This window comes from Nothobranchius furzeri, chromosome 8 (assembly GCF_043380555.1).
Source record: "Nothobranchius furzeri strain GRZ-AD chromosome 8, NfurGRZ-RIMD1, whole genome shotgun sequence".
Taxonomy (NCBI): Eukaryota; Metazoa; Chordata; class Actinopteri; order Cyprinodontiformes; family Nothobranchiidae; genus Nothobranchius; species Nothobranchius furzeri.
This window is the reverse complement of record NC_091748.1, coordinates 55,878,933-55,902,165: the sequence shown is the minus strand read 5'-3', so window position 1 is coordinate 55,902,165 and position 23,233 is coordinate 55,878,933. Positions and strand designations below refer to the sequence as shown.

The 23,233-nt window shown below is 39.4% G+C and overlaps 3 protein-coding genes and 1 long non-coding RNA gene across 5 annotated transcripts in view; 1 reads left to right on the top strand and 3 right to left on the bottom strand.

The window, feature by feature from the left end:
* Positions 1-1,652, bottom strand: part of slc1a6 (solute carrier family 1 member 6) — a 49,194-nt gene extending 47,542 nt beyond the window's left edge. For both annotated transcript variants that reach the window (XM_054730074.2, XM_054730075.2), the window contains exon 1: positions 1,407-1,652. The gene's annotated coding sequence lies outside the window, so the exon portion shown is untranslated. The remainder of the gene's footprint in view (positions 1-1,406) is intronic.
* Positions 1-18,865, top strand: LOC139071446 (uncharacterized). Its single transcript, XR_011521333.1, has 3 exons — positions 1-876; positions 3,227-3,330; positions 18,744-18,865. It is a non-coding gene; the product is annotated as an uncharacterized lncRNA (long non-coding RNA).
* On the bottom strand, positions 3,941-11,222 carry tax1bp3 (Tax1 (human T-cell leukemia virus type I) binding protein 3). The gene is made up of 4 exons (XM_015971361.3): positions 10,941-11,222; positions 9,514-9,633; positions 5,351-5,428; positions 3,941-5,262 (listed from the first exon to the last, which is right to left on the bottom strand). The coding sequence occupies exons 1-4, from the start codon at positions 10,977-10,979 to the stop codon at positions 5,113-5,115; spliced, it is 387 nt and encodes a 128-aa protein (XP_015826847.1). The 5' UTR covers positions 10,980-11,222; the 3' UTR covers positions 3,941-5,112.
* hsh2d (hematopoietic SH2 domain containing) lies at positions 13,337-22,898 on the bottom strand. Its single transcript, XM_070553927.1, has 5 exons — positions 20,906-22,898; positions 19,011-19,100; positions 18,734-18,899; positions 18,230-18,484; positions 13,337-14,870 (listed from the first exon to the last, which is right to left on the bottom strand). Exons 1-5 carry the CDS (start codon positions 21,031-21,033, stop codon positions 14,409-14,411), a joined length of 1,101 nt encoding a protein of 366 aa, XP_070410028.1. The 5' UTR covers positions 21,034-22,898; the 3' UTR covers positions 13,337-14,408.
* Between the last annotated feature and the right edge of the window lie 335 nt (positions 22,899-23,233).

The following is a 23,233-nucleotide window of genomic DNA, read 5'->3' as shown; positions in this document are numbered from 1 at the left end:
TGTGAACATGATCAACATGTGTTTGTTGTTGTTCAGACAGGCCACAGGCTGCAGTGAGCATTTAACAAATCCTAGTTTGAATCAGTAAAAAACGATTCAAGGACTTTTTTCGAACCATTTGAATATTCGTTTCAATATTTCAGCCCTATTAGGTCTGTTAGCAATTAAGTGACCACATTTAACCGTTAAAATCCCAGTTAACTGGTTCAAAAAATTGAAAACATGCATCATGAGAGCTACATACCTTTATCTTTCTCCTCTTTTTTCTTTTTTTTTTCCCCTGAATGGGGCACCTGGTGGTTTTAGCCTTTTTATGTTCATCTCTTCTGTTTGGCTCTTGACTCAATAAGTTTCCTTTAGTCAGGACTAAACTATTTGACCTTGATGGGGGGTGACCACAAAATCGTTTTTGTTTTTCCTTTTTTTATTCGGCCATTTCACACAATTCAGAGAAACCTGAAAGAATGAGAGGCCTGTGTTTATGATATTATGAATGAAATATGGAAGAACGTTAAGATGTGATTGACTTTAGCCATGTTAATACAGTTGATTCAGCCCCTGCACGCTCATTCATTTGGGAAAGACGCAGAGGTGAATTCCCCCACTGCACCCCTCCCCTTCCTGTTCTTCAGACACACACGGAGCACGTGAACGTTCTCAGTCAGCAGGAGCGCCTGCAGCTGCAGGGGGCGCCAACTTGCTGTTTCCAATCCAGACACTGTCATATGACAGATAATAGAAAACCTCGGTGCGGCGCAGATTTCCTTTTTTTTTTTTTTTTACTCCGCGCTTGTGCGCCCCTTTTGTGTCATGAAAAAATGCCGCCCCGGGCAACTGCCCTGTCTGCCCGTGCCTAAAACCGCTACTGGACCCAAGGTAGGATACTTTTCTCTGAGTGATGAATTAAACATTGTGTAGCGTAATGGTTTATAGCTCTTTTATGAAAGATGAACCATCCTACATAATAATCTGGAATATTAATTTTAATAAATTAATAACCGAATTTATAGAGATAAGAAGACTCAAAGATTGTTTTCATCGATAAACTGACGATCATATCCGATTGTCTGTGTTTCAGTTCAATGAAAAGACAAGTTTGAAATTTAAGAGTTTTAATTCTTCAATTTAAACTAACGATTTGAAATGACAATCATAGGAAAAATAATCAACATCGGCAACCTTGTTGGACAATCTTTAACAGATGATATTTTAAACTTGCACAAATAGACCTTGTGTTGGATGTGCTAAGATTGAGGATGATGTAATTATGAATGTGTGCATGCAGGTGTCTGAGATTGCTTCAGGGAGAGAAAAGGTGAATCTGAGTGAAAAATGATGTTTTGAATTAAACTTAGTTCTTATTAGAAAAACTGCATCAGAATGCTATCTATTGTGTTCTGCCTCACCATACTCAGGACCCTCTTTTAGATCCGGACCTCGGAGGATGTTTATCCAGGTCACACCTTGGCTGGCAGAGAAGACGAAGGTGTGCTGACGGTCCAGTCCAGAGTTGACCTCGGTACACGTTGATGAAGCGTTCGGCAGATGCGCTTTCTCAAGTTTAAATTAACTCAGAAATCAAAGACTCTGGACGAGTCTGCGTTAGCTGGTTGCATTTCAGCTATTCTGTCTGGCTTGACAGAAATAGCGTGGGGGGGGGGGGGGGGGGGAGAGAGAGAAAAGAGCCGGCAGGGCTCCTTTCCCCGTTGGCGTTTTTTCCACACGTCCTCTCTCTTTCGTTCCCAATCTCGTTCTCCCTAACTTACCAAAAACCACTTCTCTTCCCAAAGCAAACTTGTGCGTCAGAGCAAATGTGTTTTGGAGTTACTGTGAATCCAGACCTGTGTGAGCGGGTGTGAAGGTCATCACTAAACATCTTCACAAACATTATTTAATTAAGTATACTGATTCATTATGATTACCCAAAGCATAATAATCATTCATTTGATTAAAACACATTTATAATGAGCAAAATTATCAAATTATTATTTAGCATTAATAATAAAGAAAAGGAAGTTTAAGACTCTGTTTTATTATGACTAGAGTGTGGGTTGAAGTCCTTCTTCTGGAGCTGCAGGTGTTAGATGTTGTGGCTTCTTTCAGACTTGCTGTCGGCTCAGGTCTTAATCTGTGGGTGAAAGTTGCTGCGTGATCCAGCTTTGACCCAGCCGGGCAAATACGACCGTTGGCACAGAAAACCCATACTTCCTCACGTTACAATTGTGATAAGTGCAAAAAAGTCCATGTTTTTCATTCATGAACCATTTATTTTTGGGGGATATTTTGAGTTGGAATGTAAGAGGTTTACTGGCCTTGATCATTCACATTGTTCACACATAATTATTAACACAAGAAAGCTCCTTCATCGGTTTTCTAATTCCTGACCATGGGATCAATCCGAGGGTGTGGGATTCCCTCAGTTTCCAATCTGGTGTAGGAGCAAAGTGATGCAAGTAGCTTGCATTGCCATGGAAACACAAATATCCTGCCATAACGTGGGAGGCACTGAACATGTATTAACCCCACTCAGACAGTGTAGTTATTCACCCACCTGCAAGAAAACTGTGTTCTTTTAGGTTTTTGGTTACATTAACCAAGAACAATTTCACCACTTGTGTCTTCTGAACAGTTTTTTAAATCAAATTTAACAAACACATGGTGATCATGCAAATTAAATACATGATACATTATTTGTCAGTTCTACTGAAATTATTGCATATTAAGATTTTTTAAACCTAGTTAGATGCTAATTGGTCCTATTGGCTGTCCATTAGTTGCCTAGCAACCTGCTGCTTCAATGTTATGACATTAGTGATAGCAAACTCAAACTATGAGTCCTGAGATGTTTGTGCAATGACATTATTGTCTTGTAACATGGCTTAATAGCTGTATGGTGTGCAGGGAGGTGGAATGGAGCCTACATCCTTTTGTCCCCTGGAAACACACACACACACACACACACACACACACATCAATTATTTCTCAAAAGAAGGATTGCGGCTCAGCATTGACCTAAATTGACCCTGTTTCACAATGCCACAGGGCCTATTTTAGGATTCTTTAAAACATTAATCGGCAATTTCACATTTGATGTATTTTATCCTGCATTTACATTTCTCTGAAATGACCATTTCCATCAGATCAAACGTTTTCAGGCCTTCAATACACAACACAATCAGTCATCCCCTTATTCACACGCTGGTGATGAGCTACATTGTATCCACAGCTGCCCTGGGGCTCACTGACAGAAGCGAGACTGCCAAACACTCGTGTCACCAGTCCCTCCGACCAGCAGGCGAGGCAGGTTAAGTGCCTTGCCCAAGGACACAAGTAAGTGTTTAATTTGGCAAACTTTAAATTTTTAGAGTGTTATTTCACAGCACAATAGGGGGCTTTTGTCTCTGAACTTTAAAAGCTCGTTGGTCAATGCATAAAGGTCAGGAAATGGATTATTCGCTTCAAAATGTCAGTTGATTACTTTAAAGGTGACAACATGACTATTTGAAGGGCATGTGAGGTTTAAAAGAAGGGGAGTCAGAAATATTTTGAGACTATAATAATGTGTTTTACATTTTTTGTACTGGAAACGTTGATGTTAACAGACTTACTGTGATCATCTGAACATAATGACAAACTCAATTTTTCTACTGTGTGCAGAAGTTCTACTGGGTACCAAAAAGGGATGATTAGTCAATTATTGCTAATACGCCCATTTCAATGATCTGAAAAGGGAATTTTAGTTTTTTTAATTGTTTTACTGGAGTTTCAATTATGGTCTGTTGAGTGTAAAAAGGAAAAATAAATCTAAAAAGACGTCAATGCCTTATTTTAATGATTTGATTTGCCAGAGCACAAGACACATTAGGCAGAATGTGCCTTTAACTTTGTTGTGATGGAGGTAAACAAAGCATTTTAATATCAAAAACACATGCTACAAACCTTAGATGTACAGAAGTTTATTCAACAGTTTATTAATCAAATGCCATCAAAAACATACAAAATACCATGAAAAAGCATGACCCAATATCCACTGTCAAAGATAGAAAATTAGGAAATATGTACAGATTTGTGTTTAAGAACAATGGATTTGCTGTTTAAATGTGGGAAAAGTTGAATAACCTGTCATCTCTCATTTATTTTTGATACATGCTTAATAACATGAGATGATCAATCATTGGAGTTTTAAACAAACTAAAAATAAAGTAGAAAGGTGTTTGAGTAGGACAACGTTTTTGCATCCAAAGCAACATCCATAATATTCATTGTAGTTTTAAAGTTTTGAGACAGTAAAAGCTGATCAGGATTGATTTTTCTCTAAAAACAACAAATTATGTTTTTTTTCTTGCTAGATAAAGTTTACAAAAGTAATAGAACATAGTAAAAATAAAAAATACCACAAAGTGAGTGATCCAAAGCTAGAAACTCTTGTATCAAAAAGGAAGAAAAAAAACATACTGACACCAATATACACTTTGTACCTTTGTACAGGTTTTACACAGTATATGGTACCATTATTTTATAAATGATCACATAAGCTGCATTACATTCTGTATTATGGTCTTACAGTGGCTTGGTTCTAACTTTGGGATTTGTTCTAGTTTCACAGCAGAAAATAGACAAAAACAAAAAATAAAATGTTCCCAAAAATATTTAAGAATGATTTAAATTTGACTTTAAAAACAAGTTGAATGGGAACCATTCCATAACTTTGTTCTACACAGCAAATAAAGCTGCGTTCCAGGGAAATGCACTAGTTCTCCAAAAGCGTGGGTCTGTGTGATATTATGGAAATCTTGGTTTTCTTTATTAAGTTCTCTGCTTGTTCTCCTCTTTTTAAAAGATGCCCCAGATTTAGGATAATCTCATACTTTCAGATATCTCAACAGAGCTAAGAAGTGCAGGTGAGACTCTAAAAAGAAGTGTCAAACTTTCAGATTGCCAGCTAAACATCACACACACACACACACCTGATGTATTCTGAGACCTTCTGTTTTTTTTTGCATTGGTTTCATTACAATCATCTGAACATCTTCTGTGTACACGAGGGTTCTCAGTTCTTGTGTGAAGCTGCTGTTATAGTGGGTGTGTTGGGGGGGGGGGGGTGCAAAGACATCACGGTCTGGGATATTTGCCCTTTGACTGGTTGACTGCCTGTTCCAGTGACTTCCTGGTTATTAGCAATCGCACCACATCCTCCTTCTTCTTGGTGAGTTTTTTACGCGCCTGATCATGGGTCACCATGGTCATGTCCCAGCCGTTCACCTGCCAGGAAGAAGAACTACTTCAGAGGCACTTAAAGGAGGAAACAGTGCCATCATGTGGATTTATTTCCTCAACAACAATGACGCACCTGCATTATTTTATCTCCTATCCTTAAATCTGCCACTTCTGCCGGTCCTCCTGGTGTTATCCTGGTCACATAGATGCCCTGTGAACAAACACACCTATTAGCTCACATCATCAAAGCTGCAGACTCATAAATGAAAAATAAATCCACAAATCTGAAACAGGCCTAACAAAAAAGGTAATAAAGAAAATAAGTTCGGGTTAGTGTCCAGATTTTTAACTGTATCTTACGAATCTTGAAAAGAGTGTTGGATTAGGAGATTAATGGTAAGAATGGAGACTGTTACGGTTCAGACTAGATGTGTAATTTATTTCATTTAGCTCAAACTCACTTCATACACAAACCACTTCACTAATCCATATCATCTGTCCCAGAAAATCCACACAAACAATATTTTTTGCATCACATTTCACTCTTTATTATTTCTGAATACATACATTATCCTTAGCTCACAATGAGCTTTTGGTTTTGCAACAAGTGATTTAAAATAATGCTGAAATTGACATTTTCTGAACATTCTCAGCAGATTATCAGTGATTAGGTTTAACTTCAGAGTACACAACAACTTAAAAGAGGAAACAACTCGTGTTCCCTTTGTGTGAAAAATAAGCAAAAGCAGAAATCAGTCCTGCACACAATAGTTTTTAACTCACATTAACATAACTCTACTCTGCTGTAGTTTTATCCTGAAGACACATTTCAAATCCTTTATTTTGATTCAAACCTAAATTTTAAAAAAGTCAAAAAGGAGTTTTCGCTTAGTCAACTTCAGTTTAATTTAGTTAATTCTTCTTCATAAAGCAACACAATCATATTTAACAGCAAACAGGAGTATAACTCATTCATGCGTTCATCTCCAGCAGGCTGGATTATTGCAATGGTCTTCCTACAACGTTGTGAAGCAACTGCAGCTTGTTCAGAACGCTGCTGCTAGAGTCTTAACAAGAACCAAGACAACTGAGCACATCACTCCTGTTCCTAAATCTCTACACTGGTTACCAGTAAACTACACAATCCATTTTGAAGTGCTACTGCTAGTTTATAAATGGTTCAATGGCATAAAGCCAATGTCAGATCTCCTCCCTGTATTTACACCCAGCAGGGCTCTGAGGTCCATAGGAAACAGTCAGCTGGTAGAACCCGGGTCAGAACCAAACTCGGTAGGGAAGCAGTCTGGATTTTCAGCCAAACATGACCCAAATGTGCAATTTTGTATTTCGGCCGAAACACCAAAATCCCAGAAACAACAGAGCCAAAATAGACAGACAGGTTAACCTGTTTCCGTTTCATCACGCTCCGCCCTCATGTGGGAACTTAGTCTTTGCTTCTTAAAAATAGTACATTTGTACTGATATTAAAAAATGTTCCACTTTTAATAATGCTGTTTTATTAAGATCGCTGGAATATTCATATCAATTTTGTGTACGCACTTTTTAACCTTCAGTTTCACATCTTCTGTGTCTGCCCCCCACCCTCTTTTACATTCCTGCTACATCTGTCACTGTTAGCAGTGTCTTAACCATCCTTTCTACACCATCGTGAAGCTCACAGACGGTCACCGCAGCAGCATCTCTGTCTTTTTCACCCCTTTATCAGAGGGTGAATATTCCTCTTCAGAATCACAGTCAGCGATTACCAGACAAAGAGCTTTTTAACATTGAACAGGCCTGTCAGCGCTGTAATATTTTCCTCTTCATCCTTTGCTCTGCTCATCGCCTCTCCTCAGTCGGGAGCCTCCCAACAGGGGGCGGTTATTAAACTCTATAAACTCAGAGAAGTTTGATAGAAACACTCAGAAATGTTGCCCAGACTGAAGTTACACATCTCCACTATCTTCTGGTGTAAAGTGATAACTTCATGAGGGATTATATTTGCAGCTGTGGCTTGTTCAACACAATAATGTGACTTTGGTGGTGTAAGGGTCAATCATGCAGTCCTTTTTTTATAAGCTTGTACATTTACAATTTGTTATTTTTATTTATTTATAGTTTATTGTTTAATGTACACAAACGAGTTCAAGGAAAACATTTTATTTTGAGTTTAATTTTTTATTTTGTGCATTGTTGTTATGTCAGAAATGTTTTCATGGTTTTGTAATTGATTTACTGCAACGCCTCGATTTTAGTGAGGTTAGTACACATAGCATAGGGCTGGGCAATAAATCGAAAATTTATCATTTTTGAAATTTCTGACTGATCGTGATAATTTTTCCCATGTCAATAAATATGATTAAAAAAAACAATGAAAAGATGTGTGTAGGTCGGAAACATTCATGTCCGTTTAAGAAGCTGAACCACCTTGAGTCACGTGTGACAGCCCCATCTAGTGGACAACTTTTCTTTCTGCACATACCTGTGGTTATCGTCCATTTATCATTATCAAGGTGAAATCCTCAATATATCGTGATATTGATTTTAGGCCATATCGCCCAGCCCTATCATAGCCATGAATACCAAGGTTCTAATTTTTGACATAATCATTCATTTCAGCGTTTCGGTTTTCAGCCTTGGTTTCCTCATTTTCGCTTTTTGATTTCGGCCAAGAATTTTCATTTCGGTGCATCCCTAAAACAGGATGACGCAGCTTTTAGCTACGATGGAATCCGCTTCTTTGTGACCTCAAATGAAAATCGAAAACTTTCTTTTATACATTAGCCTTTGAATTAATGTCTCTAATGCTGCACCTTCTGCACTGTATCTGCTCACCCTTTAACTTAGCTTTGTATCTGATTCTAAAATCTGAAATTAACTTTGTTTAATTTGGTCTAAATGTATTTGTGTAATTTAATTAAGATAGCACATTGATTTTAATGTTTGTGCTGTTACACGCTAGTGGAAAGCACATCAAATTCCCTCCGTGTGTGAAATGTGCTATACGAATAAAGCTGCCTTGCCTAAATGTAAACATATATGGAATGCAATTTTTTTTTTTTGATCATTTATTGGTGATTTATTTTACATTATTAAAGATAGATTTTGGTATTGATTTTCAGTCTGAAAGAATATATAAGTGTTTTTTCACTATAAGTATGTATTTCTAATTTTTATGCAATATTTCTAAATAAAGAGAAAAATTGTTGACTCAGTGCCGTGAAGATGAGGACATTAAGAAGCTCTGTGTCCCTTAAAAACCTCTAGACTGTGCACAATAAATATGTAAAAACTCATTTGAAATGCCAAAGTTTAATTTAAAGATTGTAATTTAAAGCTATAGTCATTAATCGTGAGTTCAGACTTCTGCTTTTCCAAGGCCTAGTCCACACATAGCAGGGTTTTTTTTTAAACGAATATCCGCCCCTCCAAAAACTTGCATCCACACCACCGCGTTTAAAAAAAAACTCTGTCCACACATACCCGGATAAATACGTTGTTAAGGACATGCCAGACCTGTAGGCGGCAGTACTTCCCCCGGTCTTAACCTCGTCCTTCGTCTGTGGTCTTCCGCAAGGAGCAGTAATTCCGCTTGCAAAAACAAACAAGCAAAAAGCGCGTGGACAATTGATAAAGCGAGCGCAGCTCTGAGGGCATCCATGATACCGGCTAGTGTAAACACAGGTCGCACACATGATGTCAGCATTTTTTTGTCGCGGAAAGTGACGTTGCGGACCTTAAAACTCCGGTTTTGTCTGTCCACACGCAGACACCCAAAACGGAGAAAACGCAGATCTTCACTTTGGCCGGAGTTTTTAAAAAGATCCGTTTTCGTGTGAAAAAAACTCCGTTTTCGTGTGGATGACAGGCCAAAACGTAGAAAAATATCTACGTTTTGGCAGATCCCCGGCTACGTGTGGACAGGGCCCAAGTGTAAATGTTTATTGAACAATTAGACAAGCTGTGATTTTGCATCAACTTGCTTTCTTCTCTCCTGTGACTCATTAATGATCTGGCTTTTTCAGCCTGAGATCATAATAAATAATGTGTTCGGGCCAATTTCAGAACCAAACAGTTATAAATCAAACTGTAGTTTGTATTGACATCTCTAGATGTTTCTCTCCCCTCATCCTGTGATTTTTACTTTGTATATTACCTGAATTCATTTCTTACACTAAAGCATAAAAAATCTAACTTTCAGGAAGATTGGTCATAATTAAGAGCTTTTTAGTAATAAAATACTACATTTGTACTTAAAACGAAGAACGAATCTTGGTTTCCAGGATAGTTCTTTACCTTATCGGTTTTATCCTCTGAGAAGGGGTTCTGCCCAGGGTCTTGGTCTATTCCTCCTCCGATGCTGAAGCCCAGGATCAGGTTTTCTCCCTGCCTCAGCTTCTGGATCTCAATTCGTTGCTGTTGACAAAAGCCCACGAGGTTTCAGATTTGAATTTTATTAACATGTTTACACACACACACACACACACACACACACACACACACACACAAAAACAAGTATGAAATGCAGATTTACTACTAGATTTTTCTAAAAATGTGCTAGAAATCTAAACAGCTGCTGCTTAAATGTGTCACTGCTGCTTCAATCAGAAGGCAGGTTCAGACTTGGTGCTAAAATGAGCAAACACTAAACAGGGATATGACTACACTCAAGACACGTTCCTCAAGGAAAGAAATCTGGGATAGAAACAGTGGTATGTGGTTGACTGTAGATCTTTTTTTCTAAGTATAAAGTTTCATATTTCTACAGATTTCAGGAAGACGTAACCCTGTCAATGATCTCAGTGTGTAGACTTTAGTTCACACAGATGTTAACTTAACTAGTAAAATCATACGGTGACAAGCAGCTGCAGCCTAACACTAGACGGGTGGTTAATTCTGACACAAAGGCTGTCTGTGTGTGTGTGGATGATGAATAATCAGCCTCTCCAACACAATGAAGTCTAAAGATGACTTCATTGTAGATGTCAGTCAGTGAGTCATGATCTCCAAAGTAAAGAGCTTCTTTCTCCACTTGTAAGCTTTAAAAAACAGACAAAAACAACCCTACATGCAGAGACGTTGTACAACTGAATCACAGGACAACTAAAGTTGATAACATATTTGACCTGATTAGACTTTAGACGCCTCAGATAAAAAACTGAATTAAGATGATTAATTTATTTGTAATCCCAACCCCAACTGGTAGATTACTGGTGGTAACTAGTGGGGAAAATAAATCGCTGGTAAGTATAAGTGAACCTTTTTACTCCACATATATGTCAAACAGACGAAAACAGACGAATCACCTCTGTGCAAGAAGCTTGTTCTTGGGGCTGATGTTGCATTTACAGACCATAGGAACTTAAAACACTAACCTAAGAGGCGACGCCCATAGCTGTCAAGAAATGTTCATACTTTTAAATGATCATAATTTAATAATATTACTTCATTTAATGACAACTTGTGAGTTACTTCAACTACTTGTCTTGCACGAAAGATTAAAAAATGTATTCATTAATGTACGCTTTAACATAAGTTCCAACAGCCGCTGAATTAATTCTGGATTCTGTTGGGTTAGTACGTTTCTTTACCGTTACTAATTAGCAATTATGGCTAACAAACTGTAGTTAAACCAGCGTTTAGATTTTATAGTTATGATTGAACAAGTATGTCCACCAGAGAGTGGACAATAGAGTCCCAACCGACCCTTCTCCCAAACTTACCACAACAGCGGTAACCGGTTGACCAGGGACAAAGGACATCGTTTAGCCACAATATCAAAGCTAAAAAGCGGAGAAACTTGCAACTTAGGCTGTGTAAGGCGTAAGAAAACCTTCCAAATATTCTCTGTTGGTACACAACTTCCCAGACAGCTCTACGATTTATCGGCAGGATGATCCCGAGCTGGAAATCAACGACTTCCCAAATTACGTCACCAGTCTCCTAGTAAAGTAGGTGCGCGTGTTTCACTTAAACGTGGCACTCAGAGAGGGCGGTGTTATACGACTAAAAGTCGCCCCTTTCGTTCTGAACCCTGAACGCATTCCTCACTGCGTCACCGAGCGGATGAGGATTCTACCTTAAACGGAGTACACATGTGGTAATCACATGGAAGCTCAACTACGGTCATAGATATATGGACCACGGTAGAGAGACATTCATATGAAGTGGTCAATCTAATTATGATGGGAGATCAAACAACTAACAGACCACGGAATATTAGTTTGTTTGTTTGTTTGTTTGTTTGTTTGTTAGTTAGTTAGTTAGTTAGTTAGTTTACACTTCACATCTAGAAAGTTAAAAACAACTCTGCCAGTCTGCAAATCTATTTCTTATTAGCATTTAAAGAATGAGCATGAAACAGGAAAACACTATTACATTGAGCCATTTAGAAAAAAAAAACAACTAAGTCCTTTGCAGTAGTTTACAAGGTCAAACGGTACCTGGTTAAATTATTGGCAAGAGCTTAAAATAAATAATTCATAGTTGCAACACAATCCACACACATTTTTCCAATAACAGAGTATGAAATCAACCAAACCAGTTTGGATCCTTGAGGCAGCAAAGCTTTGGAATATGATTTGAAAGGTTATAAAATTATTTTTAATGGGAATCACCAAAACAGGACTAATGCAATGTTCTTATGTTTTATCCTGATGTGTTTAATTTCACATAAAGTTAAGTTCAAGGATGGGCATGCAGTTAAACAGCACGGAATATGAACTGGTTATGTAACCAGTGAAGCAATTAGTTCTTTTGTAGCCTCTTTATTTTGTAACCTTTGTAACCTCTTTTGGACTCCCAGGAGATAATAACCTCGTATGTTTCCTATCAGTTTGATGTGGAGGGTTCTGAACTGAATAAAAAATCGGTGTGATCTGAGACTCGGAAACTGATTACATCACACATTAAAAGCTGCTTTAGTGATAAATCACGATGTGGAGAAACTAAATAACATTGTGTCAGTTTTACACTAAAGTATTTGAACAAAATAAAACACAGCAGACTTAAGGTGCTTTATTAGCTCTTATTTAACATTGATGCATGCTGCAGTCCAAAGCATACATGTAAGATAATGTTGCAGTTAAATGCCACAGTCCTTAAAAAATCTGTACTAAAAGCACAAATTATTCCCTTAAAAAATGAAAAAAACACAATTAAAAAAATAAGCTACATTAATTGACCTGCATGGTTCTATCAATTAGACCAGTTTGACCAGTACATCTACATTTCCCTTGTTCCATTCTAACAGCCTGATGTCTTTGTTAATATAAATGATTTACCATGCTGAACAACACTTTCTCATCCTGGCTTTTGTAACTTCACTTAAACACAAAACCATTTACTTCTGGTTGAACGGGTAAACATGGATCAAATTTGGCTTCAGCTACAGATGTTGTTTTTATTTTATTATTGGTGACAATTCATCTCAGCTTAGCAAATGTTTGTAGGAAACAATAAACCAGCTGCTCTGGCTCAGCAACACATCTTTGCCCTCAACTTTTTTATTTATTCGTGCACAAACAAAAATATAAAGGTAATTATTGGTGGGCAGAGGGGGCATGTTATTTATCCTTGTTTTTGCTTCAGGAACCCATCAGAATGAATCAAATCTTGTTTATGAGTTGAGAGACACATTATAAAATAAATAACTTGTTGCCACAAAAAAGTCTGGATGAGATAATAAAATTAGGGTCAAAATGTTGATTTTGTACCCAAATTTGATTTAAAGTGTAACAATAAGTGAAATGGTTAGTTTGTAGATTTAATGAAGGTAATTATTAACACTCAGGGTAGTATTTCACATCCTGAGCAGGAACATCAATGCACTCATCCCACTCTGTTGCATAAAACAGATCAAAACCACAAAGTCTGAAATGGGATTTGAATTATTTTTACGCCATCTTAAGCAGAATTTTTAGCTTGTTTAAAACAAGCAAAAAATCATGTAGTGTTAAAATGTGTGTACATATGACAAAATGCCCTTAGTTCTAATTCTAGAAGCCGGCCAATCTACTCCCACCTCCAAATTTCACACCATTCAAAATCCTCTCCCCCCACCACCCACCCTCTTCAGCACCACTTGCACTCCCCCCCCACCCCCCCCCCCCCCCCCCCAGTACAACGAACCAGGTGAGGAGAGAACTAAGGCGACTTAGGAGCAGGAAAGCTGCAGGTCCTGATGGGATCAGCCCCAGACTGCTTAAAGACTGTGCTCACCAGCTTTGTGAAGTGGACATGCACATGTTCAACCTGAACCATCAGTTGGAGCAGTAACCACTTTATCTTGAACACCAGTAAGACAAAGAAAATGGTGACTGACTTCCAGAGAACCACTCCTCCTCACTCACCAGTAAACATCCAGGGAGCAGAGTCATGAGGTGGTGGCTACTTTTAAGTACCTGGGTGTTCACCTCAACAATAAACTGAACTGGTCCCACAACACAGATGCTTTGGATAAGAAGGGCCAAAGCCGCCTTTACATCTTCAGGAGGCTGAGGCCCTTCGGAGTTAATTCCCAGTGGCTAAAATCCTTTTGTCACTCTGTTGTTGGCTCTGTTATCCACTCTGCTGTGGTCTATTGGGGTGCAGGCAGCTTTGACCGAGACAGGAGGAGACTGAACAAGCTAGCTACCAAAGCTAGCTCAGTTCTGGGCTGCCCACTGGATTCAGTTGAGGAGACGTGGAAAAGGAGGATACTGGGGAAGATGCTGGCGAAACCATGGACAGCTCCTTAAGAGGCAGACTGAGACATCCCAGATGTAAAACAGAACACTACTGTAGGTAATTCATCCCCTCTGCAGTAAGAGTGTATAACTCCTCAGTTTAACTGTACTGGCATTATCCTGTTACACAATAACACAAATGCAATACTCATTATGTGTTGAATACTTGTGCAATACCAGATTTACATAGAATGTCTGTGTCCCTTACAGTATGTTGCATAGTTCTGGAATCCATGTTTTTCATTTTTTATTTTTGGTTTTTAGTGGTCAAAGATTACAATGCTATGTGTACGGTATGTGCATGCACCTCTGTTATTATTTTTCTTCAAATTATTCCCTTCAGTGTTCTGCTGCTGAAACAAGTGAAATTTCCAACTGTGGGATCAATAAAGTCCTTTCTAATTCTATATGAAATGTAGTGGTCATTCTAGAACTTACTCCACTCCTCCTGGAGCCCCCTGTTCATCAGTAGCCAGGGGCAAAACGTGGAGGTGGGTGGTACTCTATAGGTAACACCTGATCAGTCTGTTTCACACCTGTGTGAAGAGGTGACCCAGCAAAGGTCGGTGGCCCTGTGATTTCTTGGTATTCATTCTCAGTGTTTGCTCTCCGGTTATCTGGGGTCACGTCGCTGATCTCTGAGTACACGTTTTCCTGTGGGTTGTTGGTCTTCTTTTGAAATTTCAATTTGAGGGTCTTCAAGTTGGTGATGACTGAAGGTCTGCTTTCCTGGCTCTTTGGAGGCTGGATATTGGGGCAGATTCTTCGCCCGGGGGCTGGGGGAAGAGAGGGACTCCCAGGTACAGAGACTGTTCTGGTGCAGAGCTGGTTCTGCCTCTGGAGCATCCTGCTCCGGGATGGGACTTCAGGAGGCTGGTTTGCTGGAAGCTGGGTGACTGCATATATTGTCTGGATTTCTGGCACATGCTGGAGACCATGAACAGAAAGTAGAACAGTTGGTAAAAGGAAATGAAACAAAATTTAAAATGTCAAGTTTTATGCCCTTGTCCACTCCTCACAGACCCTTTGAGCAGTGACGGCTCATCTATAGGGGCGCCAGTGTACCACCCTCGCTGATGTGAAGGGAGAAGAAAAATTAAACAAAAAATCTTTACAATATATTATTATTTACTATAAATTCGCCAGTTTTGCTTAATGGTGTGCGTCTACATGTATTCTGAATTATTTACACATCATTTGACTAGATATTGTAGCACCTGTGCAGGCTAAGAAACATAAATGTAAAAAGGAGCCATGGCTAAATATGACAACACAGGACTTAAAAAGGAAATGTAGGAAGGCAGAGCGTAGGTGGAAGCGGGATGGGCTTCAGATCTCCCTGGACCTACTGAGAGATAGCTGGGTAGCCTACCAGAAAGCTGTGAAAGAGGCGAGAATTAAGTTCTTTGCTGACATTATTTCCTCCAACTCACAGAATCCTCGGATTCTTTTTAGCACTGTGAATTCAATTTTAAATGCAAATGAACCGCTGGCTATTGAGTACACTACAGAATCCTGCAATAATGTCCTTAACTTCTTTGTTGACAAAGTGGGGAGTACGAAGGCTTCAATCACACCCTCCAATTACCACCCTCCTCTTCGCGGTCCTGCCCCAGGGCTCCTGGAGAGCTTTTATCCAACATCTCTCATAGAGCTGGAGAATGTGGTCAATAGTCAGAAACCATCTGGTTCTGGATTGGACGCAATCCCTGCTAAACTTCTAAAAGAAGTTTTCCAGTTGCGTCTCTTTATGTTCTAGATGTTCTAGAAATTATAAATAGCAGTCTACTATCAGGTGAAGTTCCCAGCTCTTTTAAACATGCAGTAGTGTGCCCTCTGCTGAAGAAAGCTGGCCTAGTTTCGTCGAATGTGTCAAACTATGGGCCTGTTTCCACACTGCCTTTCTTAGCTAAGGTCTTAGAAAAACTTGTGTATGACCAAATGGCATCCTTTCTAAATGAAAAGGAGATACTATTGAATTTTTCAGTCTGTGTTTAAGTCTCTCCATAGTACAGAATCAGCCCTGTTGATGGTTTTGAATGATATCCTGATGGTAACCAATTCTGGGGAGGCTGTGATTTTAGTACTCTTGGATTTGACTGCTGCATTTGAAACCGTAGACCACAATATCCTGATTGGTCGACTGGAGCACTGGGTGGGAATATCAGGCTTAGCACTCCAGTGGATAAAATCTTACCTGTCAGGGAGGAATTTTTGTGTAAGACTGGGGGACTGTTCGTCTGATACTGCTGATTTGCGATGTGGAGTGCCTCAGGGATCAGTCTTGGCACCTCTCCTCTTTTCCCTCTATCTGCTGCCACTGGGTGACTTGTTTCGTCGGCACAACGTCAAGTTTCACCTGTATGCGGATGACTGTCAAATCTATTTACCTGTAACATTCAATAACTCAAGTTCTTTTAAACCACTCTTGGACTGCTTGGAGGAGGTCAAGTTATGGATGGCTCAGAATTTTTTGTTCTTCAACCAGAGTAAAACTGAGACTATCCAGTTTGGCCCGAAAAACAAACATGGATGTGCCCAAGGGATTGACTCTCCTTTATTAGCACCTTTTGAGAAGGCTGTGGTCACCAACCTGGGGGTGAAGTTGGATGTAGAGCTCACACACTGGACAGCCAGGTCAATGGAACAATCAGATCCTGCTATTTCCATCTGAGGAGAATAGCTAGAATTAAGCCGTTTCTTTCACTAAACATCTGGAAACTGTCATCCACGCCTTCATTACCACCAAACTGGACTTCTGTAACTCCCTTTGTGCAGGCATCAAGTAGGCCTCCATAGCGAAACTGCAGAAGGTCCAAAATGCGGCAGCCAGGTTACTGACTGGTACCAGGAGATCTGAACACATCACGCCCATCTTGGCATCCCTACACTGGCTTCCAGTCTCTTTTAGAATTTCGTTTAAAGTTCTGGTGTTTGTTTTTAAATGTTTAAATGAGTTGGCTCCACGTTATCTATCGGATCTGATCCATCCTTATGTTCCCGCAAGGAAGCTTCGGTCAGCACAGCAAGGACTGTTGGTCGTTCCCAAACACAGACTGAAATCTCGAGGGGGTCGTGCTTTCTCGGTGCTGGGGCCGAGGCTCTGGAATGAGCAACCTACATGTGTTAAACAGGCCACCACGCTCGGCAAGTTTAAGAGCCAGCTGAAAGCACACTTTTATTCTTTAGCTTTTACTCAAGAAGAGCCTCGTTAACGGATGGTTTTGACTTTTTTGTTGCCCCATCTAGATTTTATCTACATGTTTTTGTTGGTTTTTAAATGGTTTTATATGTTTTTATTTTTTATGTTCATTTCTGCTGTGCAGCGCTTTGTTTGGTCCTTGGGCCATGTGAAGGTGCTATATAAATAAAGTTTAGTAGTAGTAGTAGTAGTAGCTATTTCTCATTAAACAGTGCATTTCCTTCAACAGACTCATTGAAATCCATCCTGGGGGCACTGGGAAAAGTGCACCCTGAGCTGCAGCTAAAAAGCCAATCACACTTGGTTGCTAGGGAGAGGTGGAGAAATTTTAGCCAATCAGCATCACTGAATTTATTACCTCTGGGGCTCTGTCATCAGTGCTCCTGCTACAAGAAACAGCTAGCTAGCATGCTGGAAGGTGGTGGATCCCCTTTCACTTCTCTCTCTCTTTCTCTCAGTCCCTCATTCACCCTCACTGTTTATTTCTATAGTTAGAGCTGTAATCATACCTGTAGCTGTTGCAGTGAACTGTGTTCATTAGCTCTCATTTTATGTGATTATGATGTTCAAAACACAATGTCTTCTACCATTTCTATGTTGTTTTACTGCCACCAACTGGTGGCACTGAGTATTACACTTTGTGGTGCATATTCTTTGAGCAGAAGATCAGTTGAGAGACACAGGATGTTGGAGACTGAAAACTAAAGCTGGGAAACAAACTACTATTAAAATTAAATGTCAATAAGAACAGTTTAAAGTATGGACCGCATTTGCTCTTGAATTATTGGTAAAGGCATATAAGGTAGGCTTGTGTATTTATTGTCTAGTTTATCTATAAATTTGATAATTGACTATCTGTAAAACAGCTTTTTTGGAAAAGAAAAATTATTGATTGTTTAGGAATTGTAGTCATTTTCCAAGTGTTGGTTACCTATAATAGACTTTAGGGAAATATTATCACACATAGCCCCACTAAGAATTTTTTTCTCCAGCTTTTGAGACTGCTCTAAAAACCACTTTGATCATCAGTAATTATTGAGGTGCATGTTATTTTTTAAAAACAAGTCTTTTAAGGTCATATTACCGAGTCTGGAGGTGGAGAGGTGATGTGGGAGAATTCATTGTCCAGGGAAGGGTACAGCCTGTTAGGGGGGTTGTTTGGAAGTGGGACAGCAGAATCTTTCAGTTTATCTGGACGATACGGGAGAGCAGGAGGGGTCTCTTCCTCTGGTCCTGGAGAACTGGGTTGTGGAGAGTTCATTGCAGGAGATCTGGTGTTAGAAGCTTGTTGTCTTTGGGGAAACAGCAGCTCTGCATAGTCTGCCCGAATATTTGAGGGCTTATATAGAAATCAAGAGGGACAAAAAGAAAATAATGTGTTTATTTTGTATACTGTGATGTTGGTGACAGTTTAACACACAAGTCTTACTGTTAGAAACTTTTTTATCAACTCTGAGGGATTACATTAAAGGAATAATGGTTTTATCATAAACGGTACAGTTAGAATAAGCTGTATATTTGTTATATGTAAATGGATGAATGTGCTGTTGCACAAATCTTTAATTCACCTTGTATCTCAATTCCTCACCTGTTCACAGGCAATAGTCAGCACCTGGTTGAAAGGCATGATGGGAGTTCTGCGGTGAAATTCCACCAGGTCCTGCAGACTGCGGTGACGTCTGTTCTCCCCCACTATCATGTAGTGGCTATCCACCAGCGCATCAACCATGAAATGTCTGCAGCGGTCATCTGCACTGAGGGGGCAATATGCAGGAGAGTGAGGCTTGTGGGGCTTTGACCTGCTGAACTGAGGGTGTGAACCTGAATAATGCACAAAGCTCCTTAAATCCTGCCAGGGCACTCACCGGTATGAGAGCGTGTAGCCGATTCTGCTCTCGCCGACTCTGATGAGGAAGTAGCCAGGCGGCTTTGGCATGAGCAGTTCCTCTGCTGTCCTACACAAATCACCACAGACAAAGGCCCCTTTTATGCACCCGCTTTAATCTGCTAACTTCATCTGAAACCGTAGCCTCATTATCGTTCCTGTGAGAAGCTGTGATCTTTACAGAGAAATTTTTTTTGACCTTTGCACGATCACATGCTAGTGTTCTCAGACAAAACCGTCCAGAACAAAAACAATCAACCAGAAAGTAGCTTGACATCTTGTTTAGTTCAGAAACAAACAAAAAAAGACATTCAAGTGTTTTTTCCCTCCTTTGAAGTATTCGAAATGATCACAATCAGAGTTTTGTGATGTTTATGTTTATGTATTTAGCAGACGCTCTTGTCCAAAGCGACTTACAAGTGATTATCGGCATGTTGCTCTTGAGGCTAACAACAACAACAATAACAACAACAACTTGACTTCAATCATGGAGAGGAGGGAACAAGGAGTGGACAGTAGAGAGGGAGGACGGGTGCTAGTTTAGAAGATGCTCTCTGAAGAGCAGTGGTCAGAGAGGAGTTTCTTGAAAATTGAAACACATTTGTAATATTCCTGCTGTCAGGAGTTTTTACACTGGAGAAGAATAAACCAGGTTTATGATGTGCTTTGTAACACAGAAAATGCTCAAAGTAAATATCTAAACAAACCAGTTAGTGTAATTGTTTAATTTAACTTGTTGCTTTTCATTATTGCCCAGTAACTCAATTCAAGATGGCTGCCACAGCTGACTAAATGTGAAATGACACTGAGCTGGGTTATAACAGGGTGAGAGACAAGTCCAACACACTGATTGTGCAAAATTTAGAAAATAATGCCCACGATCGAGTACTGATGAACTTTCAAAACTTGATCAAATCTCAATAATTTCTCATTTAAGACAAAATGCGTTTAAATCTCTGTTATGAAAGTGACCTGCACCCGTTTAGGAAATGTCAGGCCTTTACATAGTCAGATGTTTTAAAAGAAGCAATGATTAAAAATAAAGCTTGTATGTAAATCATACAACACCTAGAGACCAGTGAATCAAACTACTGGCCTTTTTGTAAAGAGGTCAGGCCATAACTACCTTTTAATCCTGTTTGTGAGTAACCCTGTGCACACTATGAGTGCATTGTGAAAGGAACTGATTACTTCATGAAACAACCTGGAGGTGTAGAGGTTACAGCTCTTGATCTTACTGTACTTCTGCACAAATTAAAAATAATCAAATATTGACCAAAACTGTCTTGTTTTACAGCTGCAGTATGCTGTAACTGGCATGATGCATACTGGGCTAAAAAGGCTGCATCAGTCATAAATGGTGACCTTCTCAGTGGCCTTTTGGTATGAGTGTCTTCTCTGGGACTGGGAGATCGGGGCTCAAGTCCCAGTTGGGTCATACAAAAGACTTGAAAAATGGGACCCAAAGCTTCCACTTAAGGGGTTGGATTGTGGGGGTTAAACCACCAAACAGTTCCCCAGGGGGATGGGTCAGATGCAAAGATGTAGTTTCATCGGCTTAATGGGACTTTCCTTCAACCACAACATCACATTACAATCTCTTACCTGGACAAAAATGTCTAAAATTTCCACATTTACCAAAGCGTTTCCTCATTTTAGAATTTAAACAAAAACATGGATAAAACGCACCTTTACAACACTTGGAATCCTTTTAACCAGCTAAAAGTCCCAGACACACACAAAAAAACCAAGAACACGTTTTAGATTTGTGGCAGCAACTTCAACACATTTCTCATTTAGAAGTTTTTGAAAACTGTTTTCAATTTTCAGCTGCCAGCTTCTGTAGATTACAGTGGGTGATAAACTCAGACTTACTTCCTGGAAATGATCCCGTGAAACCAATCTGGGACCGATCCGTTCCTGAACACCAACTGGAGCTGTGACTCCTTGAACCAGGTGAAAGGATCATGTTGTCCTTGTGACGGCTGACTCCACTCCATCATCCTGGGAGAATAGGTGATCAAATGTAAACCTGCAGGAAAACATCTGAAAATGCCCCCCAGACAGCTCGCAGCCTCCGTTTAGTAGAAACACGCTCTGTTCCCACAGTAAAAACCTCCAGCTGATTGAATATGCTATTTTGATAATCACTCTTTCTCCTGCAGGTGAGATGTTTTATCCAGTGCACTGTGACCATTGTTTATCCACTCATCTTATCATAGAGGCAAATTTCACAGTTAAGCATTTGCATTTAAAATGCAAACATAAAGCAGTCATTTTTAAAATAGCACCTCTCTGTTCCAGAGAAAGGATCCAGAACAACTACATCATAGCTAATTTCAGCTGAATTTAGTTTTTAATGTCATGAATGCTCATATTTGGTTTTTAATTCATCTATGTGGGTTAATAATAAATGAAAGAATATTTAACAAATAAAATTTAATAAATCAGCATCTACAACTCACGGATCACAGAAACAGAGACTCACCTGCTCCGGAGCTTCCTGTGAAATAACACAGCGGCGACCAGACGCCTGGCAACACCTATTAAAGGGGCGGAGACAAACCCCACCTGTGTCAGCAGCCACCCATGGGTGCAAATTTCTCTCAAACGATGCTGTGTGCTTAAATTTTATACAAAGAGACTGTTTATTTAAATGGTTTCTTTTAAAACGTGGATCCAGATAGGGATGTTAAAGATGAAAATAAAAATAGATGAAATGAGAAGATTCAAACATGCCTTGAACAAACATTCTATAACTTAAGTCTGAAAAAGGAAGGAAGGTAAATGTGTGTTTTATTTCTGATCCAGAGAATGGGACCTGGACATGCATGTGGGGAACTTCCGGCAATAAAATGATCCTTCACAGGATTCTGGAGGTTGTTTGAAGGTCAAAGTCTCTCCTCTGACTGTCCAGACATCCTGATAATGAGTTCAACCTAATTCAACATTATGCTCTCAGTTATCAGAGAGGATTTTCAAATAAATGACTATGAATGCCGTTTTGGGGACTGTGGTGACACACCCACGTAGTTTTGTGACTCAACAAAAATTTCCACAAAGAAACTTCCGTCCCGCATGTCGTCTGACTAAAAGAATAACTAAAACAAAAAGGTCAAAGTCGTCTGAGCATGATTTCCCACTAAAGCTGTTGGTGAAACAGAAGTCCAGGGAAGTGCCTTTGTGGGGCTCTTCTGCATTTACTCACACTTTTATGTTTCACACCTACGTCTCCATTTATTTTTAACTAAATGTCATGAATACATTAAAACGAAACAATCTTAGAAGCAAACTTGATTCTATTTCTCTGCATCAAGGTCTCTGAGGTGTTAAAGCTGAAGAGCAGCTACAGAGCTGAAATGGTCACGCTGGTGTTAAACAGTGATATCAGGCAAATGAACCAAGAGCTGCACAGAAGAGTGTGCACCTATATTTAACTTTGCACTTTTCAGAAGGAAGTGCAAGCGTGTTTGCTTGTTTGTTGGAGGGGTGAATGAAAATGAATGCTGTTAGCCTCAAGGGCAACATGCCGATTATCACTTGTAAGTCGCTTTGGACAAAAGCATCTGCTAAATACATAAACATAAACATAAAATGCACCTTTCTGTTGAAATATTAGTGTCTGTGTCTGAAAATCCCCTGCAGACAGCGTGTGTCCATTCAGAGAAGCACAGGATCAGATGCAGAACATTTGCATGCTGTGGAGCAGAAATGAAAGTGAGACTCTGCAGAGTGCAGAATCATTTGCAACACAAAACTGCAACCCCATGTTAGAAACATGACAACTAAATTATTAAATATGCATACTTAAAAATATATATTGCATGAAAGAATAGTTTCAACACAAAACAGAGAGCTGAAAAATCTATGGACCATAAAAGTGCAAGTTTTTTTTTGTTATGATAGCTTTATACCCTTAGGGGCCATGTGGGGGTGGGGGGGTGGGGGCTACCAGCTAGGCTGTTAGGTTCCAATATGACCAGTTTCTCACTGTGGAATCAATAAAGTCTATTCTATTCTAAGTGTTATAAAATGTGGAGAATCGAAAAACATAATTGGAATAAAGCATAATTAAACAGAGCTTTGAATTTTATTTTGAAAAAGATCAGGTATTTGATTCAATTCTGTAAACTGGTTTTAGTCCAGAATTTGAGAGACAGCAGAAAGTGAAAGATCAATAGAAAACACTGATTATCCATCCAT

Bases quoted from the DNA above. Each gene is read 5' to 3' on its own strand.
- tax1bp3 (XM_015971361.3), bottom strand. From the start codon at position 10,979: ATGTCCTTTGTCCCTGGTCAACCGGTTACCGCTGTTGTG. The intron at 9,634-10,940 runs GTAAGTTTGGGA...TTTTGTCAACAG, and splicing joins AACCGGTTACCGCTGTTGTG to CAACGAATTGAGATCCAGAA. The intron at 5,263-5,350 runs GTGCGTCATTGT...TCTTCCTGGCAG, and splicing joins TAGGAGATAAAATAATGCAG to GTGAACGGCTGGGACATGAC.
- hsh2d (XM_070553927.1), bottom strand. From the start codon at position 21,033: ATGATGGAGTGGAGTCAGCCGTCACAAGGACAACATGATCCTTTCACC. The intron at 19,101-20,905 runs GTAAGTCTGAGT...TGATTTGTGTAG, and splicing joins CACGGGATCATTTCCAGGAA to GACAGCAGAGGAACTGCTCA. The intron at 18,900-19,010 runs GTGAGTGCCCTG...TTGCCCCCTCAG, and splicing joins GGCTACACGCTCTCATACCG to TGCAGATGACCGCTGCAGAC.